The sequence below is a fragment of the Cyprinodon tularosa genome, unplaced genomic scaffold, assembly GCF_016077235.1.
Source record: "Cyprinodon tularosa strain WSP-4 unplaced genomic scaffold, ASM1607723v1 ctg186, whole genome shotgun sequence".
Lineage (NCBI taxonomy): Eukaryota > Metazoa > Chordata > Actinopteri > Cyprinodontiformes > Cyprinodontidae > Cyprinodon > Cyprinodon tularosa.
In genome coordinates this window covers 1,466,538-1,490,645 of record NW_024038652.1, presented here as the reverse complement: position 1 = coordinate 1,490,645, position 24,108 = coordinate 1,466,538, and the positions used below count along the sequence as shown (strand labels likewise).

Below are 24,108 nucleotides of genomic sequence, written 5' to 3'. Positions count from 1 at the left end.
CATCCTCCAACATCCTGATCTCATATTAGATTGTTAAACGGAAGCTTGTTATAATTCTAGTCTTATTGGTATTAGGAAAAATTCAACATAATTTTATTGTATTAATAATTTCCTTGTAAGCATTTCAAAACTATTCACTATGTGGAAACAAACAGACTTGACATTTCTTTATCAGGTCATTTTTATTCTTTATTTATAATTAGTCTTTTAATTTACATCTTATACTTAAATAAATACAAAGTAAAACAGTTTTTTTATGTGAAAAAAAAAAAAAAACAGTACAGCAGTTTTGCCTAAATGGCCTCCCTTTGGAAAAAATAAATGACAGAAAATGTAAAAGAACCATCAGCATCTCTCTCCAACATGTACTTTAATTAAAGCCTCCATGGTTTCCTGTGGAGAGTTTGTCCAAATAAAGTTTCCCATCATAACCTAAACACAACACCAGTGCAAACAAGGCAGAAGCCGCACCTCTGATGAGGACTGTCAGTGATGAAGCACGGCGAGTCTGCGGCTGAGCCACAGTAAAGGCCGCCGAGAAGAGGCTGCACAGATCTAATAAACACTACAGCTCAGGTTTGATTGCCTTTCTTGGAGCTTCATAACATGCGGGAAGGACGTGTAGATGTTGTCTGCTATTCTAATGCAGCGGTCTCAGTTTTATTCATTTAGACTGGCAGGTTGGTATTGTCATCCGAGCTGTGCATCATTTACATATCAATGGTGATTCTGGAGGAGGGGGATTGAGTCTCAGCTCTCTAACAACACACAGTAAGGGCAGAAGGCTTTCACATTCCCCAAAATTAAAGAGCTAATTCAGAACTTTTTTCCCTTATAAGAAGAAAATAAAAAGTAGGGAAAAAAATCCTTCAAACTGAGTCCTTTACCTGCCAATTCATATAGTAGAGGAGCTTTACAGCAGCGGCCAAAGCATCTTTGGCTGGTAACTGTCACTTCCCACCCAGATAGTGTACTCAGTGGGTTAGGATGCAGTGTGCTTTGGCCCCTGCAGAGGCCTGCTGTGGTGAGGGCTCTGTGTCCAAGCTGAAAACTGACGGACAGTCCGCAGAGCATTCCTGGGTTTTACAGCTGCTGCGCCGCTCACTGCAAGCTGCAGGCTGAAAGGAACCACAAACTCGTGTTATTCATCAATGCCACACGTCTCGAATAAAAAAAAACGTTTCCCACCATGTTTCAGCTCATTAAGCGATAACCACACCTGTCCTTATAGATTAGAATGTCATAATTATGGAGGGAATTTTGTTCCATTGTTGGTGGAAGCAAAAAAATTAAATTTGACAGAAGTACCCCTATTTTACCACTAGATGGCAATAATTCTTACACAATATCCCTTTAAAAAGTTTTTTCAACATGACATTCCTGGATTGCATTATTTGTTTCAAATCTCCATCTACAAGAGGTGTTCTTTGCTTGCCACAATAATGGAGCAAAATTCACTCCATATATAATTACACTACATTTGAAAAGTTATGAATGACTGTATCTCTTCACTAGTAGGTTATTCTTACACTTTTTTCTAAAGGTCCACATTTGTGTGACCATTCGTTTCTATAATCCTTTTTTCTGCTGTAAACACCAGAATTTTCCCATTGTGGGACAATAAAGGGATTTTCTATTCTATCTCTGCTGAGGTGTTCAGGAACCACAGGTTGCTTTAAAGGCCCTCAGCTCATCTTTACTGCTTATTCTGACTTCTTTATTGGCTCTATCTCTATTTTACTCTATTCTATTTGGTCGGCTGAAGCTTATTCAGAGGGGGATGCATGAGGTGTGATAACATTTCTGGGTAGGCGAGACTATTCCAGGAACTTTGATTTTTAAATTATTTGAAAACTACACTGAGAAAAATTCCACTCCTTCTTTACTTTGATTCAGATTAGACACTTCGGACACCGTCTCTAGTTCAGTGTTGACTGAATACAAGCAGTGAGTGGTGACTCAAGAAGCTTGTCAACATCTCTTTTTCTTCCACTTAATCTTAATTTTAATCTTAATAAAAATGTAAAAGTAATGTAAATCCCTTTATTGTCCCACAAAAGGGAAATTCGTTGTGTATATATATATATATATATATATATATATATATATATATATATACACACATATATATATATAAATACATATACATACATATACAGGTGCTGGTCCTAAAATTAGAATATCATGAAAAAGTAGATTGATTTCAGTAATTCCATTTAAAAAGTGAAACTTGTATATTATATTCATACATTACATACAAACTCATATATTTCAGATGTTTATTTTGTTTAATTTTGATGATTATAAATGACAACAAATGAAAATCTCAAATTCATCATATCAGAAAATTAGAATATTACTGAAGACCAATAAAAACAAAGGATTTATAGAAATGTTGGCCAACTGAAAAGTATGAACATGAAAAGTATGAGCATGTACAGCACTCAGTATTTAGTTGGGCCTCCTTTGGCCTGTATTACTGCAGCAATGCGGCGTGGCATGGAGTCGATCAGTCTGTGGCACTGCTCAGGTGTTATGATAGCCCAGGTTGCTCTAATAGTGGCTTTTAGCTCTTCTGAATTGTTGGGTCTGGTGTATTGCATCTTCTTCTTCACAATACCCCATAGATTTTCTATGGGGTTAAGGTCAGGAGAGTTTGCTGGCCAATTAAGAACAGGGATACCATGGTCCTTCAACCAGGTACTGGTAGCTTTGGCACTGTGTGCAGGTGCCAAGTCCTGTTGGAAAATGAAATCTGCATCTCCAAAATGTTGGTCAGCTGCAGGAAGCATGAAGTGCTCTAAAACTTCCTGGTATGTGGCTGCGTTGACCCTGGACCTCAGAAAACACAATGGACCAACACCAGCAGATGACATGGCACCCCAAACCATCACTGACTGTGGAAACTTTACACTGGACTTCAAGCAATGTGGATGAAGTGCCTCTCTTCTTTTCCTCCAGACTCTGGGACCTTGATTTCCAAAGGAAATGCAAAATTTACTTTCATCAGAGAACATGACTTTGGACCACTCACCAGCAGTCCAGTCCTGTTTCTCTTTAGCCCAGGCAAGACGCTTCTGACGCTGTCTGTGGTTCAAGAGTGGCTTGACACAAGGAATGCGACAGCAGAAACCCATGTCTTTCATACGTCTGTGTGTGGTGGTTCTTGAAGCACTCACTCCAGCTGCAGTCCACTCTTTGTGAATCTCCCCCACATTTTTGAAGGGGTTTTGTTTCACAATCCTCTCCAGGGTGCGGTTATCTCTCTTGCTTGTACACTTTTTTCGACCACATCTTTTCCTTCCCTTCGCCTCTCTATTAATGTGCTTGGACACTGAGCTCTGTGAACAGCCAGCCTCTTTAGCGATGACCTTTTGTGTCTTGCCCTCCTTGTGCAAGGTGTCGATGGTCGTCTTTTGGACAACTGTCAAGTCAGCAGTCTTCCCCATGATTGTGTAGCCTATAGAACTAGACTGAAAGACCATTTAAAGGCTTTTGCAGGTGGTTTGAGTTAATTAGCTGATTAGAGTGTGGCACCAGGGGCCATCAATTTTGAACCTTTTCACAATATTCTAATTTTCTGATATGATGAATTTGAGATTTTCATTTGTTGTCATTTGTAATCATCAAAATTAAACAAAATAAACATCTGAAATATATGAGTTTGTATGTAATGTATGAATATAATATACAAGTTTCACTTTTTAAATGGAATTACTGAAATCAATCTACTTTTTCATGATATTCTAATTTTATGACCAGCACCTGTATATACATATACATACATATATACATATATGTATATATATATAAATAAAGGCTTGCTTTTTTTAATTGAACTCCTGAAATAAAGTTTCTGATTTACATGTATGTCCGATTCAGGATGTTCCAAGTTCTGATCATTCAGAGGAATATTATTTGCCATTCACCAATGTCAATGTAAAAAATGAAGCAAGAAACATTTTCCTTTAGATGATTTCCAAGGCTGTATCTCTGCTACCACTTCCTAAGCTGTGGAAATGCTTGGCTTCAGCCTCTCTGAGTTTCTGTGTCCCCTGTTATGTGTAGAGGTTGCTCCGAAGATGCAAAAACACTTCCTGTAGTTCCGCCTGTAAGGTAAACTGTATCAGCAGTACAGTGCGCTGATTCTGGTCATTTTGCTGCATATTTTGGTGCAGTTTCAGGTCAGCAGACAGGCATGGGCGTTGCTGCGACCCGCTCTGAAGCAGCTGCTGTTGGAGCCATGCCAGCTGCTGGCTCGGGCTGTAGTGTGGTTTCATTAAAACAACAACAGCAGGGTAAGAAGCCACATTCTTCATAAAACTTGAGCAGCAAGCTGAGTTCTTAGATCCCTTCCCCCCTTCCTTATTTTTTTAAACTCATAATTCCTTGGGAATTTAGTCCTGAGAACAGGATATTGTCTCGGTGTCCAACAGCAATCTTGGAGTTAAGCCCAGAAAATACTCTGAATTAAGACTTTGTCCACATATGTGACCATGAGGGAGAAGCAGGCATATTAAAACCTAAAAACCTTCAGCTGGATTTAAATATGTGTGTGAAAATAGTCGTTGAGTATTAAATAGAAATAAGAAGCATTTGCAGGCTGTTGTTTCTTTTTTGAAGTTTGTGTTATACAGGCCATCCTTTTTCTGCATCATATTCCACAATATTAGCTTTAGAAGAGCTCAGCGCTGCTCAACATCCTGAGTTTGAGCATGACGATGGCATATAGTCAACCGCTGGGAAAGGATTCAATGGAGGGACATTTTATTTCAGCCTGCAGACGTCGATTTTCCCTCATCCTCCAGCCCTCTATGGCTGCAAACCTTCCAGTAGAACCCTGCTGCTTTAACATAAATGAGTTTAAGAGGGAACTCACAGCCTCTGACGGATTCAGCGAGAGATTCTCGGTCGAGGGACACATCCCTCTCAGTCTCCTGCATCTGAAACATGAACATAAACTTGTCATCGATATTTGGCTCACTTCCTGGATTTGATGTACAACTTTAGCGTTTTAAAAGTTATTTTACCTTGATATGCTTCTTGAGGTATTCAGCTCTGGTCATCAGGCTTTTAATCTGACAAGAGACATAAAAAATCCCTTTATTACCATTTCACAATGAAAATTGTTTGTATTCTAGCTTTACAGGGAGCAGCTAAACAGGTAATTAAAAATACCTTTAACGCACCACGTAAAAACATGTATACTTGACGATTGTAAAGTTAGAGAGAGAGGTAGAGAGAGAAAGAGCTGAAACTTTTCTTAAAGAGTCTTAAAGAGGCTTTAATGATCATTTGGACGGCTGGTTCTTAGGATCCGGCTCCAATCCTGATATTATTTCACCGCAGGACTTTAATCAGGATCCCTCTAATCAGTAAGGGCAACAAATGTGGAAACACACTCACGCATGTTAGCAAAACATGATACTATAGGACAACAGCAGCCATGTGAAGTTAAAATAGGGAACAGCTCCACAAAAAGAAAGAAAAAAGCTTTTTCTGAAAAACTTCTGAACTCAAACAGAGTCCAGCCACGGAGGAGCGTGTTCGGCTGTTTTGGGTTCTAACAAACACACGTGCTTTTAATTTAACCCTGCCTCCCTGCATTAGCTTATTACAACCGCATCTGAATTTGCTTAAGGCAAGCACCCATAAAACTTCAAACATGGAGGTCCATGAGGCCCAGTCAGGGCCCTGCCCTCTCTCCTGGGGTTTGTTGGTGGAAGATGTTGTGTTTTGTTGGTTCAGCTGCTGGGTAAACAATGGCCAAAAAGAAAACACAAACAGAAAACCAACAGCAAACCTTCATCTTCTGGCGGTTTAAAACAACAGGATTCTCTAGATTATTCCTAATTTCTCATTTTATTCTGTTTGAGTTTCAATCATGGTTCTTTATTCCTCATTCATTTTATCACCATCATTAATGGTACTCTGGGTTAAATGTTTTTAGAAACTCAAACCCTGTGCTGCCTATAAAAGCCTGACCCGTCAGGCTTCAGAGGAAGGATTGGGTTTGATGATTACATGTCTGACAAAGGTCGTTTATTCTTAATTACTAATTTTGGCTGAGCAGTCAAATCAGAGATGGCAGCTGGAGGTTCCCTCTACCAGAGGAGAATTAAAGATGGTGCTGTGGTGTTTGGCGACTTCAGCTGATGCAGAAATATCTCAGAGAGTGACGTCATAGTTTGTCTCTGCAACATGAGGTCTTCTACCCCGGTCAACCCAATGACTGGTCCCCTTGTTTTCAGCATCTATTCAGCTGTATAGTTTGTAGGTTAAGTTGATATAGACAGCTGTTCCTTCCTAACAATCTTCAATAAATTTCTTTAAGCATGTGTGAAGGTGTTAGCCGGTTAGAAAACAGACAACAAAGGCGGCTAATTGTGCAGAAATTTGACTGACTGAGTTTAATGCTGCACCTGCTTTTTTGCTTTACTTCTTAGCTTCTCTGTGGAACCAACTACCAGTTTTAGTCCGCCAGGCAGACACAAAGTCTTCACAAACTTTCCTTTTTGATAAACCTCAAAGTTAGAGTGGCTCAGGTTATCCACAGCTATCTCTATAGTTATGCTGCTATCGGTTTAGGCTACTGGAAGACATAGGGACCTCTTTTTCATGCCTCATGAGACCATCCTGATCTTGCGAGCTTTCAAGATTTTATCGGAATTACAGAGTATTTCTTCACTGAAAGAAGAGCAAAACACTGCTCTGGAGGCTTTTCTCAGAGGAAAAGATGTTTTTGCTCTTCTCCCGACTGGTTTCAGCAAGAGTTTGATCTATCGATTGGCTACTCTTCGTCGTCGCTCTGTTAGTACGTCATATGCTTCGTTGATCTGATTGGTTTATTTGGTCGTCTATCACCAACATAGGCCAATCAGCTAACCAGTATTTTCGCCCCTTCCCAAAATTACTTCAACGGAAGGTTTCCAGATGGATATGCGGAGCAAATCCATCTGGCGGAGTCAGGTTACTCTTTTTCACCATTTTATCTCAATTCTGCCACTTTGTTAGTATTGTATTTTTTAGTTCAGTCTATAACGTTATGCTCTCTCTGTTTTTTCTTAAAGCAACTTCATCTGGTCTGTTCCTGATTGGCTGTGACAAAATCCTGCCATCGACACCTTAGGATAGAGTTAGGGCGATTTTTCAGTGTTTAGTTCTTTTTCTCTTCCAGACAATTCCATGGGCCCTGCTTTTACTTTGACTACCTACATGTGTTCCTTTTCATCTCTATGACATGAAAACTGGCTCGGAGGTCATCCCCTTAACCATTTCTTTCCTAGACTGAGCCACCTGTGGAGCTAGTTTACTATTACCTTTTTTAGAAAAGAAAGTATTTCAAATCAGTGCTTCTAGCTGCTTCTGTCTCCTTGAACCCCAGTGGGCCTCAGCAGATGGCTGCTCACCCTGAGCCTGGTTCTGCTGGAGGTTTCTTCCTGTTCAAAGGGAGTTTTTCCTCTCCACTGTCCCTACAAGCATGCTTGGTGTGAGGGATTGCTCAATGAGTCGATGCAATCAATATATTTTCCTTAGATAGAAAACTTTAAACCAATCCAACTGCTTGACTGGTTGAATTGTCTCTGTAAAGTGCTTTGAGATGACATGCATTGTGAATTATCTCTATAGAAATAAATTGAATTGAATGTAATTTTTACCAGAAAAATAGCTAAAAGACTCATGTGAAGTCACCCTTTTCTATCTGCATTGAAATGCAACCCCGAGTCATATAGCAAATAAGTCATTGCAGTACAGAAGTAATTTTTGAGGATCTGTAGTGAGCTATTAAAAAAATCTATACTTTAATTTGTTTAACTTCTTTTTTTAATTTTGCCTCTTTAAAACAAACGTTAGTTTCTTGCATTTCTCTAGAAAACCTCTCATTTTGAAAATTGATAAACCCAAGTTACCACAGAAAATGTTTGCATTATTGGTTGTAAATTGTAGCTATTAAGATGAATTTTTGATTTCTTTTTCTTCTCTTTAACAGATTGGAGCCTTTTTATTGCTTTGTTACAGAACGTGCTTCTATTTTTCACTGGCAGACAGCACAGTAGTGGATGGATGTAGTTCCACATGACTCAGGCTAAAGCAGGTTTTCAACAAATTCTACCTCGACTGTTTGACTCATGAATTAAAGGGACCAACAACAACAAAAATTAAAAATTGTGTTGTTCTTATGTATGAACTTTAAACACTTTGCTCCTCCTCAGACACACCTGTAATGCTTTTTGCCAATCTTAGCCTCACCTGACCAAACAAAACAATCTAGTCAGTTGGTTCTGCAAACTGCACATGTGTAGTGATTGTAGGAAAATAAAAGGCTTTTTCTAGCAAAAGTACGGCTTTTAGACAGCTACTTATGTTGCTATGATGATTTGGTGACCGCAAAGACCACACAATTTGCCTCCGATACTTTATCACTCTCAATGTGCACGGTGCCAGATCCAACATGGATCCTTATCCAGCAGGATAAATGGTAACCTGACTCCGCCAGATGGATTTGCTCCGCATATCCATCTGGAAACCTTCCGTTGAAGTAATTTTGGGAAGGGGCGAAAATACTGGTTAGCTGATTGGCCTATGTTGGTGATAGACGGGCCAAATAAACCAATCAGATCAACGCAGCATATGACGTACTGACAGAGCAACGACGAAGAGGAGCCAATTGATAGATCAAACTCTTGCCGAAACCAGTCGGGAGAAGAGCAAAAACATCTTTTCCTCTGAGAAAAGCCTCCAGAGCAGTGTTTTGCTCTTCTTTCAGTGAAGAAATACTCTGTAATTCCCATAAAACTTGCTCGATAGCAACGCTAACGCTAGTTTCATCGGCTGAAGCCGCCATGTTCTTTAGACTGAACTGTCGCGCTTCTCGTTGCGTCACACCTCAACCCGCCTCAAAGCCAACGCTGATTGGACGTTCGTTTGGTGAACGGCTCCAAATTTTCTTTAACGGAGAGTCTCTAGACTGATTAGCGAGTGAAACCTTGAAAGCTTGCGAAACAATTCTGTCTGGGTTACCTTGTGAAATGTAATTGCTATGATGTGGAATTCTCTCTAAATTTTCTCTAAAAATGTTTTCCTATCCATCTATAACTGGACTTCATGTCTACCTGATGGGCTTCAAAATGTGCTTGCTGTAATTTGGTGCCATGAACATGAATTCATTTTTAAAATTAAATCGAATTAAATGAAATGTAACATTTTTAAATATATGATTCATGTTTTCTTTTGTTTCTGTTTTATTTCGTTTGCTTTTACAATTAAAGCTAAAACACAAAAAGTTGTAAAACATCAAATATTAACCTGAATATCTCTGTGCAAAAACATTTCCTAATGTCACATTTAGCCCATAAATAGAGCATTTAGAATAAAATGGTTTTCATTTATTATTGATGTTTAAAGCCATACCGAAGCATCAGAAGGTTTAATGATAATAATGGATGATATGTTGTGCTATTTTTAAAGGTCTTGCTGCTAATAAAAATAAAAAACATGGGTCATGTGATGATTACCTGTAAGCCTACTGGTGGCTAAAGCAGAACCTTTTCTTCACCCACTCACCTCACCATGAAGCAGCTCTCTCCTGCGACCCTGGGGCTCAGCTGGATCAACGAGAGTGAGGGGGGAGAGAAATAAAACAAAACAGCAGAGAAGTAATGACAGTAAAGTAGCAGAGGAGCCTAGCATCCATTTACGTTGTTCAAGAAGAGGCAGATACTAGATTTGATTTCAGGAGCGAGTTGACCGGAGTCTCAAGGAGTGGAAATTGTTCAAATGGAGGCCATTGTTTTCAGAGCGAGCTGCGCTTGAGGGCAGAGAAATGGAAAACGAGAGGAGGAGGAGGAGGGCAGAGTGGCAGGGAGGTTGACTGGGGAGCTGAGCAGCAAAAAGCTTCAGGGGGAACAAAAGGACCTCCTAAGAATCTGCGGCAGAAATGATCGATCCATGATTCCTTCACCAGAGATCAGATTTTACGTAGTTTTTTTTTTTTGGTTGTTTTACTCCACAGCATCTTTAACCAATCAAGTTATTGAAACTGGGATAATAGTTTTTGTTTGTCTCCAGGTTTCAGTAACACACACGGCTGAATTATGGCGTCTGAATGTGAAGCAGATGGCGGGACTCTCATACCACACACAGGGCACTGGCAGCGGGTCTCATCCCAGCTCAAAGCCACATCTGGATCACTCTGTTCCACCTCCTCCATTAGGCTCAACTCATGAACCAAGTCTGATGGACGCCAGGCCACAGAGCCACTCGCCTCTTCGGATACTGCACCGTGCAACGCTAAAACGACTCCAGATCTTCCCGCTGCTGCCTCATCCCATCAAAATCACTACATCTTAAGTCTCTAAGCTCCCGTCTAAATTTTCATCTGTTTCTGTTTTATTTCTGTAGTATTACTCAACATTGTTTAGCTAATCTGTAACCTCAGCTCTTATGAAGGAGTCCTATTCTGCTTATGAAAAACAAAACATTTCTTAATTTCACTACAAGAGCACTGACTCAACATTAAAAACGACTTTAAGTCGTAGGGAACTCGTATTTAAACGTCAAATCTTCTGGCTTAAACGTGTATATAAATGCACTCCTTATCAGACCCTATTGTCCCAAAAGTTAGAAAATTTGTAATTGAAAAAAATCCTGTCTTAAAATCTGTGCATTTTTTCCCCGTTATCTTCTGCAGGCCAGTTATTTATATGTCGGCCCGAACACCTAAATTCGGCCAATCATATATCAACGGTCATCCGCCAATCAAATTTTTTCGGTCATAGCATCTTGATTCATGTGTCGCAGCTAATATACGCAACGATTGAAACCAGAATCCTTTCCTTTCCCATTGAGTTGCGTCCCAGTGTTCACGGGGATGGACGTCTGTGTCTTCAGCAGGCGTAGAGCTAACAGAACTGGCAGCGTTGCGAGGCAAGGGCTCAAACATGTACGGCTGGAAGCCTTCTACACCAAACCAAGCTTCTGCCGCCCTGGCGTCCTCTTCCACAACATCTTCGTCCCCGCTTTCCTCCTCTAAATAAAAAATGGATGACGGAGGAGACTCATCCACGACCTCCGACACTAAACTCTCCTCCTCTTGCATGTTTCCGCTGTCCATAGCGTTCCTTGACAGTGTTGTTGCTTGGTCTCAATGTAATTTCCCATTAGTAACCTACTAGCACTAAGTTGCTAACTGGTTAGCAAGATGCTTCCGACAAACCGGCACAATCAAAGTTGCTTGCGAACCTTCCGCCACAACAATCCCGCCCCCTTTTTAATCGACCAATCACATTTACTTTATTCACTCATGTAAAGTCGGGCGCCACTCAGGAGAATTCGGAAATGCAACGGTTGGAACGGCCGCTTCCCTACAACTTTATGGATAATGCAGTGAAATAGTGAAAGAGTAAAATAAATGGGCATACCTGCTAAAGCTAACAGAAGCTCCCCTAAACACTGCTGGTACACATCCAAAGCTTCATGATTATCTGATCCATATTCCTCCTGGGAAAGACGATTGAAAGAGTCAGATAACCATTTTAAATGATAAATCCCACAAAAAAACAAATCTAATTTCTTTTTACTCTAGAAGAAGAAGTCTATTTTATAGGATAAAAGAACCCTTTATACTGAAGTTCTTTTGTTTTTATTTTGTTGAGTATCAACCACCAACCTTGAAGTATTTATTTGGGACTTTATAAGATAGACCAATAAAAAGCAATTAGGTGGAGTGGAAATTACGGTATGCAGCGTTTGGAAACATTTTTATCCACTACAAATCTCAACATTTGATGCAAACAACTGCCTCCAGAATTCGACTAACAGGTTTTCATTTCAAAATGAATTCAGCAATAAAGCAGACATGCATTATTTCACAGAAACAAAGAAAAAGAGAACAAACTCATTGTGCTTTCGTAAAGATAAAGGCTTCGCACAGCTTTGCTTTATTAACTTTCTGGGTGAAATAATTCTAATTTGTTAAAAAAAAAAAGTCCTTCCACTTAGCATTTCTGTACTACTATTTGTGTGTCAGTCAGATAAAATCTGCTAAACATGTTCTGTTAACTGGAGTCAATTTTATACCATTATTGTTTTCTGGTAAATCAAAATAGGAAAAAAATACTTTAATAAAAAAAAAATGATGCTGTGATGAAACTAGAACAAATAAAATGTAGGAATATAAAAAACTGTCAACATAAAAAAAAAAATCTGAAAAAAAAAAGCAAATTTCATGAATAGTTTGAAATAAGAAAATCAGAGAAAACCGCGAAGTTACTCTTGAAAAACTTTTAAACAAATCTTTTTAAAGTTTTATTTCAGTATTGGACTACTTGTTTTCAAAATTTCCATTTACAAAACATATTCTTAGTTTGCAACAACAATGGAACAAAATTCACTCCGTATCATAGGCTACCAATAGTTTTGGTGATTTTTTTCTTAACTTCTGGTTGGTTTTATTGCATCATTTAATTTCTTAGACCTTCATCCGTGAACATCTGGGTATCTAACCTTAGCAATGGCTGTAGAGGCCATGTCCAAGGCGGCCAGGAGACGTGGTTGGTCTTTAGACATTTCTGTCAGGAGAAAGACAATTCTCAGATTTGAATCAATTCTTAGTTTAGACTGTAAACTCAGATCTTAAGCATATTCACTAAAAGTGTATGGCAGTTTAAAATCTTTAAACCAATAAAAATAACCGCTTAAACCTCAGGGTTTCATTGGTTCAAACAAATGACACCAATTTTCATCAACCAATATTTGGATAAAATCGTCCATATAGATAGAAACAGTACATGTTGGCTGGATGTTTGAAAAGCCCTAATCTTGTGAGTTTTTACTGCCATAAATGACAGACCATCACCTCCAATGGGAAAGAACAGGACCGGATGTTTAAGATTATGTTAATTTGGAATGGTTAAATATACAGACATGCCAAACAACATTTATGGTCACGCTGTAAAAATACAAATCTAGGTAAGTCATTCTTTGTTAAAGAACTATATTTTCCCTCGATTTGGGTAAATAAGAAAAACAATCTGCCAATGGAATAAGAATACTTAGGTTAAAATAATAAAAATCTCTGTTATCTTATTTTAAAGTGAATAATATCTACTTATCTTATTCTAGGAGGAAAATGCTCATTCTATTAGTAGATCATACCATTTACTTGCTCAAATTAAGGGCAAATACACTTATCTAGATATATTTTTACTTATTTTACCAATACTTTTTCATCATCATGCTGAGGGTGTGTTTTACTGCCAATGGCATTGCATTTTAAAACTAAATATAGACAGACACATCAGTCAGTGGATATTTTTGGCAGATATTAGTTCATTTAGCAGCCATGGCTTGAGTTAAACATTAAGCACACGCATCGATATTCCATCCATTTGCTTTGTTTGGTTTGTTAATAAAGGCTTATTTTCATTTGAATTGAAAGATTTATTATCATCGTATCATATGTTTAATCATATAAAGAATTAAAAAGTCGTATCAGCCCGGAAAGAAAAGAAGAAAAAAAAATCAGTCTCCTCATTGGCCTTTAACAAAAACGTATCTGTTGATCTCGTTACAAACAGAATCGAATAATGTGGGAAAACATTAAGCTTTTACTTTGCAAAAAATGCTCAAAACCAGACAAGGTTGTTGCTTCGGAGGTGAAAGTCAGTTTGCAACCTTTATTATTAATGTTCCTGTCAAAGAAATAAATCCATCATGTCGGCAAAGTAAACTAACAACAATAAATACTGGAGCAGATCAGGCTATAATTGTAAAAATTAATCAAATGTTTGTAAAAAAAAACCATCTGATCTTTACCTCGGAGAACGTCTCTGGATGTCCGAGCTTCCTCGAAGCTCCGTTTGTTGTCCGAAGCAAGCAGAGCCTTCAGCTCCTCGGCTCTCGACACGTACTGTTTAACCTGTGGGCAAAACCTTTACAGTGATTACTTTGATCTCCAGAAACGATTCAGTTACAGCAATAAATTAGGACCTAATTGGAAAGAAAAAAATACACCCATGTTAATTTTTACGCTGACTTTCAAATATCCTCTGACATCTACAGGTGGTCACACCTCTAAAATCCAAACATTTTCCTGACCGCGGCAGCTGCTGTTCTCTAAATAAGAATTTTGTTTGTTGGCCTGCAAATAAATGTCAACATTTGACATATGGAGAAGTTAGAAATACTAAAACTTGGTTAATTGTAAGTTTTATAAAATTAATATTCAGTATAAAAGTTTATAAGGAGACCTAATTAAGTATTGAGTGGAACAGAGTAAAGTCCTGCTTTAAAGGAAAAGTCCGGTCAGCAAGGAATGATCAATGGATAATTATCTATACCTAAAACTAATATGTTTATAATGAATTTAGTGTTAATCAGTAAAAAAAAATAAAAGTAATAATTTTCATTGCGATCACAGAGTCTGGGAGCGGCCATTTTTGCCCAAATATAGTAGCCCCTCCCTCCTGCCATCTTCCGGCCGTGACGTCACGACGAGGTAAGCCTAGCGCCATTCTCCCCGCTTTACAAGCAAAATCAATGGGAACTTGTTAGAAATCTACGGAAGAGGATTAGGGAAAAAAAAGTTAAACTTTTTTATTTTTATTTTATTTCAGTATTGTATGGGAAAAAAGTCAAAATTCTGACTTTTTTCTCAGAATTCTGACTTTAATCTTGGAATTCTGACTTTAATCTCAGAATTCTGACTTTAATCTTGGAATTCTGACTTTAATCTTGGAATTCTGACTTTAATCTCAGAATTCTGACTTTAATCTTGGAATTCTGACTTTAATCTTGGAATTCTGACTTTAATCTTGGAATTCTGACTTTAATCTCAGAATTCTGACTTTAATCTTGGAATTCTGACTTTAATCTTGGAATTCTGACTTTTTTTCTCAGAATTTTGACTTTTTTTCTCAGAATTTTGACTTTAATCTTGGAATTCTGACTTTAATCTTGGAATTCTGACTTTTTCTCAGAATTCTGACTTTAATCTTGGAATTCTGACTTTTTTTCTCAGAATTCTGACTTTAATCTTGGAATTCTGACTTTAATCTTGGAATTCTGACTTTTTTTCTCAGAATTCTGACTTTAATCTTGGAATTCTGACTTTAATCTTGGAATTCTGACTTTAATCTCAGAATTCTGACTTTAATCTTGGAATTCTGACTTTAATCTTGGAATTCTGGCGCAGTGAGGATCGGGGTCTTCTCACACCCTTGTTCTCCGGCTGCCGCCTGGAGTCTGGGGCCTGGAGGAAGAGCGGGCCACCTGGTCCGTGTTTTTGGCTGGGGCTGGCTGCGGGGCCTAGGTGGCCTGCTGGTGGCGGGGCTGTCACCTCTGCTCTCCCCAAAGAAGGTTGGATGGAGGGGCATGAAGTGCCTGGTTGAAGGTTTTTTTTTTTTTTTTTTTTTTTTTTTTTTTTTTTGTTCTTTTTGGGGGGGGGGGGGGGGGGGGGCGGTTCTGGTTGGGGGGCCGGCGCGGGATGGGTGGGCCCCGGTCCCGGGGGGGGCTCTTGCGGGGGGTGGTCCGGTCCGTGTGCGGGGTGGGGGGGCCGGGCTTGAAGCAGGAAAGAGATGGGTTGGTGTGGCGGTGTCGCCGCTCCCCTCCCCTCACATCCGGATTTTAGGTTCACTTATGGGGTCATCCGATAGTCCCGGGACCGACCACCGGTGTCACCGGGTTTTTGGTCCTGGTATTATTGGATGTGAGTGTTATGTGTGAATGTGTGTCTGCGTTGTTATTTTCTTTATTTATTATTATTATTATTTTATTCAATTTTTTTTTTTTTTTTTTTTTTTTTTTTTCCTGTGGTACGAGTGGGGGCACTAGGGAGGGAAGGCATGATTGAGATGGTGTGTTTTTTTTTTTTTTTTTTTTTTTTTTTTCTTTCCCAGGTTGGGGTCTCAACCGCACCCTCTCCCAAATACATCTCAAGTCTCCGCTAAGTGCGGAGCCCATTCCCCCCGTCCTGCTCTCCCTCCGCTGGCTGGCGTCGGGGCTCACCGGTGCACTGGTGGAGCTGGGGGTGGATGCCCGGGGGACTGCTGGCTCATTCCTGGCGGCCTCTCCACTGGCCCCGGCCGGCCGGGGCTTTGCTGGGGCTCCTGTCTGGGGGTGGGGTGCCCTTGGGGCCTCGGATCCCTGGGGCCTGGGACTGGATCCGCTTCGGGGTGGGGCTGGGTGTTGTTCGGGGATTTTCGGGGTCGGTGCCGGTGCCTTCGCTACGATGCCGGTTCCTGGGCAGTGTTTCTTTCCTATGCCGGTTCTGTGGTATCGGTTCGGGGAGGGGGGGAGCTGCGCGGCATGGTTGGGTGCGGGTCTTGGGTCCTGTTTTGGGCTCCGGTTTTTCCGCTCGCACTTCTCCTCTTGCCTATTTATTTTAATTATAATTATTAATTAATTTATTTATTTACCTATTTATTTGTTATTTTTTTTTTATTTTATTTTTATTTTTTTTCTCTTCCTCGGTGGGGGGGAGCGGTTGCGGGCGGGTCGGTGTCTGGTGTCCGCTGTCGCATTGTGGGGGCCCCTTTTTTTTTTTTTTTTTTTTTTTTTTTTTTTCTCTTTTTTTCTTTGGGGGGTTTGGCATGTCTGTTTTCTCGGGGGGCAGGCGGGCCTGCTGGGTGGGGGTCCTGCTGGCGGCGCGCCGCTGGTGTGTGGGGGTCCGGGCGGCTCCGGCGGGGGTAGTGTTGGGGGGCCGGTCTGGGCGGGCTGGCTGCGCTGGCTGGGTATTCGGGTGGGTTTTCCCTCCTGGAGGCATGGCGGGGCTGCTCTGTTCCCACTGATCGCGGCGGGTGGGGCTGCGGGGCGGGTGTGGGCCTGGGGTGGCTATGACCGGCGCGTGGTGGGGGGCCGGGGCGGCGGAGCTGCTCTGGCCGCGTGTCGGGGCCTGGTGCGGGCTGCGGGGGGGGGTGGCGGACGTGGCTGGGCTGCTTTGGCATCGTCCGGTGGGGGGGGCGGCGCGGTTCGCTCCGCTCTGGCTTTGTGCTGCCCCTCGGGCTGCTGGGGGGGTGGTTGCGCCGGCTGCGGTCTGCTCTTCTTGCGGTTTTGCGCCGGGCGGCTTTTCTGCTCTCGGGCTGATTCTGTGCGCGGTGTGTTTCGTTGCGCGCTGTTGGCATCGGTCTTGGTGGGGTGGGGCTGCGCTTTTGGCCGGGGGGGGCGTTTTGGGGGGGGTCCCGCGGCGCTCGTGGCCGGTTCGCGGCGGATGCGCATGGGCCCCGGCCGGGGGCGGGGCCGTCTTAGTGTTTTCCTGGGTGGTGCGGTCGCGGTGGGTGTTGCGGCCGGTCGCCGGGGCTTGGTGCGGGGGGGCGGGGCGTGTTTCGGTGCTCTGTGGGGCTGGGGCGTTTCGGTCGGCGCCGTGGGGGGGCTGGTGTTCGGCGCCCGGCCCTACTTCGGGGTGGCCGGCTGCCGGCGGGGCCCGCGGACTCGTCCCCGCGGCTCCCCGGGGCGCCGGCATGGCGGTGGCTGGGGGGCTTCCTCGTGGCTGTCTCTCCTCCTGCCTTGGTGGGGTCTGATTTCCGGGGCTGGCCCCGCCTTGGTGCCTTCGCTTCTGGGGTCCCCTTGGGCGCCTGGGGCTTTGGGTCTCCCGGCGCTGGACTCAGTGCTCTGGGGGGTGTGCCTCTCCGGCTCTCCACAACCACTATTGAGCATTTTTTTCTATGGTTAAAACTTTACATGCACAAGTTCACCCTCACAAACAACTACAGGTGCTAGGCTTCAGGTACTTAGAGATTCACTTCCAAACAGAAACCCCACATTCATATCTTCAGGTAACACAGAGTACATGTCAGACTTAATAATATTACTTTAGTGATAGTTTCAAGGTGTTTGCTTTATTGTATATCTCGTACCATGTTTTTTGGTTGTGCTGTTCTTTTTTCTTTTTTCTTTTTCTCCATCTCATTACAGGTGTTGAAGCAGACTGAAAATGTTTTGTCATTGTCTCCTTCCTATCTCCTCTTTCTTTCATCTTTTGTCCTGTTTTTTTCTTTTTCTTTTTCCTTCTTCTTCTTCTGTTTTTCTGCTCTACTTACATTGCAGTGTCCATATGAACTGTAAAACTCCCTGCATAATTATAATAAAGCAATTTATATACATGAAACAAGTGGAGCGGTATGGCAATTGCGATACCGCTACACTTGTGAAAGTAAAATCTGTTGGGCTCCTTTTGGCATCAAGACAATTATTCTTATTGCCACCTTGCCAGACAGGACACTGTAAAAAAAAAAAAAAAAAAAAAAAAAAAAAAAAAAAAAAAAAAAAAAAAAAAAAATCTTGGAATTCTGACTTTAATCTCAGAATTCTGACTTTAATCTTGGAATTCTGACTTTAATCTTGGAATTCTGACTTTAATCTCAGAATTCTGACTTTAATCTTGGAATTCTGACTTTAATCTTGGAATTCTGACTTTTTTTCTCAGAATTTTGACTTTTTTTCTCAGAATTTTGACTTTTTTTCTCAGAATTTTGACTTTTTTTCTCAGAATTCTGACTTTAATCTTGGAATTCTGACTTTAATCTTGGAATTCTGACTTTTTCTCAGAATTCTGACTTTAATCTTGGAATTCTTACTTTTTTTCTCAGAATTCTGACTTTAATCTTGGAATTCTGACTTTAATCTTGGAATTCTGACTTTTTTTCTCAGAATTCTGACTTTAATCTTGGAATTCTGACTTTTTTTCTCAGAATTCTGACTTTAATCTTGGAATTCTGACTTTTTTCTCAGAATTCTGACTTTAATCTTGGAATTCTGACTTTTTTTCTCAGAATTTTGACTTTAATCTTGGAATTCTGACTTTAATCTTGGAATTCTGACTTTTTTTCTCAGAATTCTGACTTTAATCTTGGAATTCTGACTTTTTTCTCAGAATTCTGACGTTAATCTTGGAATTCTGACTTTTTTCTCAGAATTCTGACTTTAATCTTGGAATTCTGACTTTTTTCTCAGAATTCTGACTTTAATCTTGGAATTCTGACTTTAATCTTGGAATTCTGACTTTTTTTCTCAGAATTCTGACTTTAATCTTGGAATTCTGACTTTTTTTCTCAGAATTCTGACTTTAATCTTGGAATTCTGACTTTTTTCTCAGAATTCTGACTTTAATCTTGGAATTCTGACTTTTTTTCTCAGAATTTTGACTTTAATCTTGGAATTCTGACTTTAATCTTGGAATTCTGACTTTTTTCTCAGAATTTTGACTTTAATCTTGGAATTCTGACTTTTTTCTCAGAATTCTGACTTTAATCTTGGAATTCTGACTTTTTTTCTCAGAATTCTGACTTTAATCTTGGAATTCTGACTTTTTTCTCAGAATTCTGACGTTAATCTTGGAATTCTGACTTTTTTCTCAGAATTCTGACTTTAATCTTGGAATTCTGACTTTTTTCTCAGAATTCTGACTTTAATCTTGGAATTCTGACTTTTTTCTCAGAATTCTGACTGAATTCTGACAATAAAAAAGTCAGAATTCTGACTTTTTTTCTCAGAATTTTGACTTTTTTCTCCGAATTCTGACTTTTTTCCCATGTTAAACTGAAATAAAATGTAAAAATCAGTTAACTTTTTTTTTTCCAGTGGCCCTAATCCTCTTCCGTTGAAATCTCTCCTCGCGAGTAACTAAATTAATTGTCTCTGTGCCTTCTTTCTTTCCCTGTATGTATGTATGATGTTTTAGGTGCTTAGACCTAACAGAACTACTAGACACATCTGCAATCAACAACAATTATTGAAGATTTCCAGAGGACTTCACCATCGAAACTCGCGACAGGTATATACGTAGTTAAACTGACAATGCCCACTTGCATGGCAGTTGGAACAGATCAGGTAATAGTTTGGGTTTACCTTCTGCCTGATGGCGTCTTTACGCTGTCGCTCCGTCTCATCTGAGGAAGAACGTGGAAAGATCTCAGTGGTCATCTCTAATGTCACTGTGTGAAGAAGTTTGCGTGCTGTTAGACGTAAGGCGCATGTTGCTCTTACAGTGAATTGCAGGGACAAAGTACTCCAGGGCGTGGCAGTAGAGAGTCAGCGCTGCAGCCCGCTCCCCCTCCTGGTCCTTCTGCACGGCCTGCGTCACCAGCTCCCTCTTTAAGGAACAAAAAGGCGTCCGTTTTTTTTAACTGCAGAATGCTCTGCCTGTAGTGTTTAACCTCCTCTAAAGCCTCTTACTGCTTTTACTATGCACTCAGCACTTGGCATGTGCTCCATGTCCAGAAAAGGGTGAGTGAAGAACTCCTCAAAGGTGATCCGGGCATCCGGATTTCGCTCGAGCAGCCTCAACAGAAGGTCTCTGCAGTCTTTGGAGACCCGGGCGCCTGGAGGGAGCTAATGCACAAAACACGACCTTATTACTCATGATATAATTCACAAAGCAGAGAAAGGACACAACCTTCCATCCCTCATCTCTACACCCTGACAAAACATGACTTTCAGATAGCTCCTCAATTTAGTCATAATACACAAAACTAAATACTTCTAACACCACACATCTTAAGTTAGAAACTACATGATCAACATTCAGACACATTAACTTATAGTACCTTTAACCTTTTCCTGTCCAAGTTACCAGTTATGGTAACTTGGACTACCATAAATAAGTAAAAGGTCTAATGTGGGTTCAGGTTCAGCTCCGTCTTAAAACTGAGAGTAAATGCTTCAGAGAAAACCAGCAATAATCTATTTTTGCCTATTGTGTGTAAAATATTACCTACTCTATCCTGAGTTAAAGAAAAGTTAATAAGTTAAATAAGGTTAAAAAGATGATTTAAAAAGCTAAAACCCTAATAAATGTTTTTTAAAGCTGATTAAAAAAGCTAAAGATGAGATTGAAAAAAATAAAAAAATCTGATTTCAAATGTTAAAAACGTTTTTTTTTTTACCATATCAGGCCAAGGGACTGTTTACAATAATTTCTTTGATCTTTGCATTGAAAATACATTTTAACTTTAGCAAAGAAATAAGGTATCTTCTATCCTCCAATAACACTCTTAGCTTTCAGTTTTAAAGTAATAAACTTAGGGCCCTATAAAGAGTTAAACATTATATCTCTCTTCACTAACTATTCCTTCTGTTTTAGAAGATTTTCTCCCAGTTATTCTTCTTTAATATAATGGAAAAGAGGCAGCTTTCTCCTTACAACTAGAGAAGTACGCCACCCAGTGGTATAAAAGCAGACAGAAGAAGAAAGAGGAATCAGCAGTTTTGAGAAAATCTGTGATTGATATCCATTAGATTTCTGTATAAATGTGAAAAGGATAAATCTATTTCTGGAGGATATTCAGTGTCATTTCTCTCATTCCTGCAAGCTGTTTTGTAAACACTCTGTGTGTACAAAATGACAATAAAGTTTGTCTAAGTCTAAGTCTATGATGATGTAGAATTAAGGAATTAGAGCTTTATTTTTCCAAACAGTTCAAATCCAGCTGTAACTGGTTTTTACCTCTACTGGTTGATTGCTTCGGATTTTTTCTTCCAGTTCAGCGTATGACTTTGAAGCAAATGGGGCTCGTCCAAACAGCGCCTCTGTGCACATAGAAACAATGAAACCGTGTTCAGTAACGGGACGGTTTAAAAGGCCGTACAAGAGCAGAACGTTGGAAGAAAAACTAAGAAGAGGGGAAGTCTGGGAAAAAAAATACAAAAAAGCTTAAGAAAAGCTAAGCTAATGATTCATCCACTCCTCAATGAACTCAACGCTTTCAATAAACTCAAGAAAAAACATAATAGAGGTTGTAAATCATAACAAAAATACTATTATGAAAAGATGTTCTTATTAAACAAAACATCTATATCCTTCGAATATATGATACCTCATGAATGTGACACATTAAAGGATTAACTGATGGATCCCCTGAAAATGTATGAAATTCATTTTTCTGAAGCATCTCAGAGTTTCCCTGTAAATATGAATCTATATAAGGAATTCTGATTAATTACGTCTATCTTTGACTGAATCTCTAGTAGCAGTCTTTCACCACACCCTCGTATTTTGAGGCACTAAAAGTTTAATTTTGAGGGACTAGTTTTGATGAAATAGTCCATCCTGCTCAAGAAAATGTATTAAATCATTTCAATAAGAAGAAACAAAACTACCAGAAAAAGAAAAAATGTAAGAGGAGCATCTAGATTTGCTTATCTTCATGAAAAAAGCTGACCCTTCTTCTATTCTGACCAGTTTCCACATATTAAACTGATTTATTCTCTCATCTCTGACTGGATTCAACCCAGGACAGTAAAGAGGCTTAAATGGTCACTTATTTAAATGTTGCATTGAAGCAATGAAACTAAACAAATTATGTAGGAACTATAGGAAAAATTGCCATGGTGAATTAGATCTAAATCTCAGTAGGGTTTTCCTCTGGTTGATTAAAGGACATTTTACTTGTTTCAGTCACAGTCTCTCTTATTCAGCTTCTCTAAAGGTGTCAAGAGCTCCAACCAACTAAAATAGTCTAGTTGTGTTGCTACAACATTGAGACTCTATTATTGAACTAATAATCCCATAAAGGACCCTTCACCATCCTGCCCATTACATGATTAATGGTACAATTCTCCTCTGACCTACTGAGCCTGATCTTTCCAGCCCTCACTGCTGCTCATGTGATTAATCTTTTCATTTACGAAAAAGGCAGCCCAGTCAAGCTGTTATTACCGACCATTAAAACTGACCTCCCACTAGCTAGCTCAAGATGCTATTAATAAAGCAGACAGAGGGAAAATTCAGGTGTGATTGGAGCAGAAAAAGGTTTGGTTAGTTTACTTCAAACATGTAAAGAACTGAAATAAACAAAAACATTGCTGCTGTATTTGATATATTTTGGAATGGAGAGGGGGAAAGTACAATTTATTTAATCTCAGAATCCCCAGAACCTTACAGACCATAGAACAAAAAGTAGGATTTCACATCGGCTTGTTTTTTTAATAGATGTAATTAACAAACAACATTAAGGCTCCATTGATATATCAGCATTATTAGAACACATATAGAGAATACAGCAGCGTAGCTGTAACATGTAGCCTAGGCGGAAGTTTAACTGAAGAAACTAAATTTGTTCCAAAAGTTTGTTTATTTAGAAATGTTTAATTGCTAAAATCATCTTTTAAGATGAATGGATTCATGCAAAAAACACGTTGTACAAATAGAAATAATAAAAAAAAACAATCCAGAAAAGAAATTTTGAAAAAGGTCCTTCCAAATTTTTTTTGTGTTGTTCTTTTCATAGGTTATTTTCATATTTTTATTTGTTTTTTGTTTTTCAGATTACTGTTGTACCGATTGTAGTCTTTTAAAATTTCCTCTTAAGTGAGAAGCAAAGAAGCATTTCAGAAGTACTACTTTTTTAAAATAAAAAAATTTTAAATGCAAAAAAAAATGTTCTTTGCAAAACTATTGGAACATAATTCACTCCATATACAAAAGCTTTAAAGGCTAATCCACCCCTTAAAAGAAGCCCTTCCTCCTTTGTAGAGAGTACATTTCAAATATCATTAAATAATAATTAAGCATTTGCTTTAAAAATCCTGCTTATACAAGAATTAAAAAGCTTACAGGTGGAAATAAAATGTAAAGAAAAAAAATAGTAAAACTTTATCTGTACAGCAAAATAGAAAATCTAATTCAAGAAAAAATGTATGTTGGTGTATGAGAACCTGAAGAGGTCAATAATGGAGGATTCTGGGTTTAAAGGACATTTCTAAAATCACTCACCATAAAGAATCACTCCTACCGACCAAAGATCCACTCTGGAGTCATACTGGTGTCGGCACACCATCTCCGGAGCCATGTAGAGCGGGGAACCTCTCAGGACACTCTTCTCATCCCACGGCGACATGTACTGGGCAAACCCGAAATCTGGGTGGTAAATAGGATGTATATTCTCCGTAAACAACCAAAGATTAAAAAAAAGGACCGTGTGAAAGCAGCCCAGAGTTCTGCTGTATGAAGCTACATGTTTGTACAGCACTTCAATGTTCAACTTCCTGTTCTGACATGTTACAACAAACCATGTAGCAATGCACTTTATGCAGTAGTGCAAAGCCTCCCCAGAGAATCATGCTGCCACCACCATGTTCCATGGGGGTGATAGTTAGTTGGAGTTAGTTTTACAC

The 24,108-nt window shown here is 39.8% G+C and overlaps 1 protein-coding gene across 1 annotated transcript in view; it reads right to left on the bottom strand.

The window, feature by feature from the left end:
• Positions 1–225: 225 nt before the first annotated feature.
• The window catches only part of ulk3 (unc-51 like kinase 3), a 46,894-nt gene continuing 23,011 nt past the window's right edge, over positions 226–24,108 (bottom strand). The window contains exons 6-17 of the mRNA XM_038282639.1: positions 23,708–23,851; positions 21,440–21,522; positions 20,170–20,325; positions 19,981–20,086; positions 19,843–19,883; positions 13,816–13,918; positions 12,505–12,569; positions 11,421–11,499; positions 9,565–9,605; positions 5,031–5,078; positions 4,880–4,943; positions 226–1,118 (exon numbers count right to left, since the gene is read on the bottom strand). Of these exons, the coding sequence (XP_038138567.1) occupies positions 1,102–1,118; positions 4,880–4,943; positions 5,031–5,078; positions 9,565–9,605; positions 11,421–11,499; positions 12,505–12,569; positions 13,816–13,918; positions 19,843–19,883; positions 19,981–20,086; positions 20,170–20,325; positions 21,440–21,522; positions 23,708–23,851 (947 nt within the window). The 3' untranslated portion in view covers positions 226–1,101. The remainder of the gene's footprint in view (positions 1,119–4,879; positions 4,944–5,030; positions 5,079–9,564; positions 9,606–11,420; positions 11,500–12,504; positions 12,570–13,815; positions 13,919–19,842; positions 19,884–19,980; positions 20,087–20,169; positions 20,326–21,439; positions 21,523–23,707; positions 23,852–24,108) is intronic.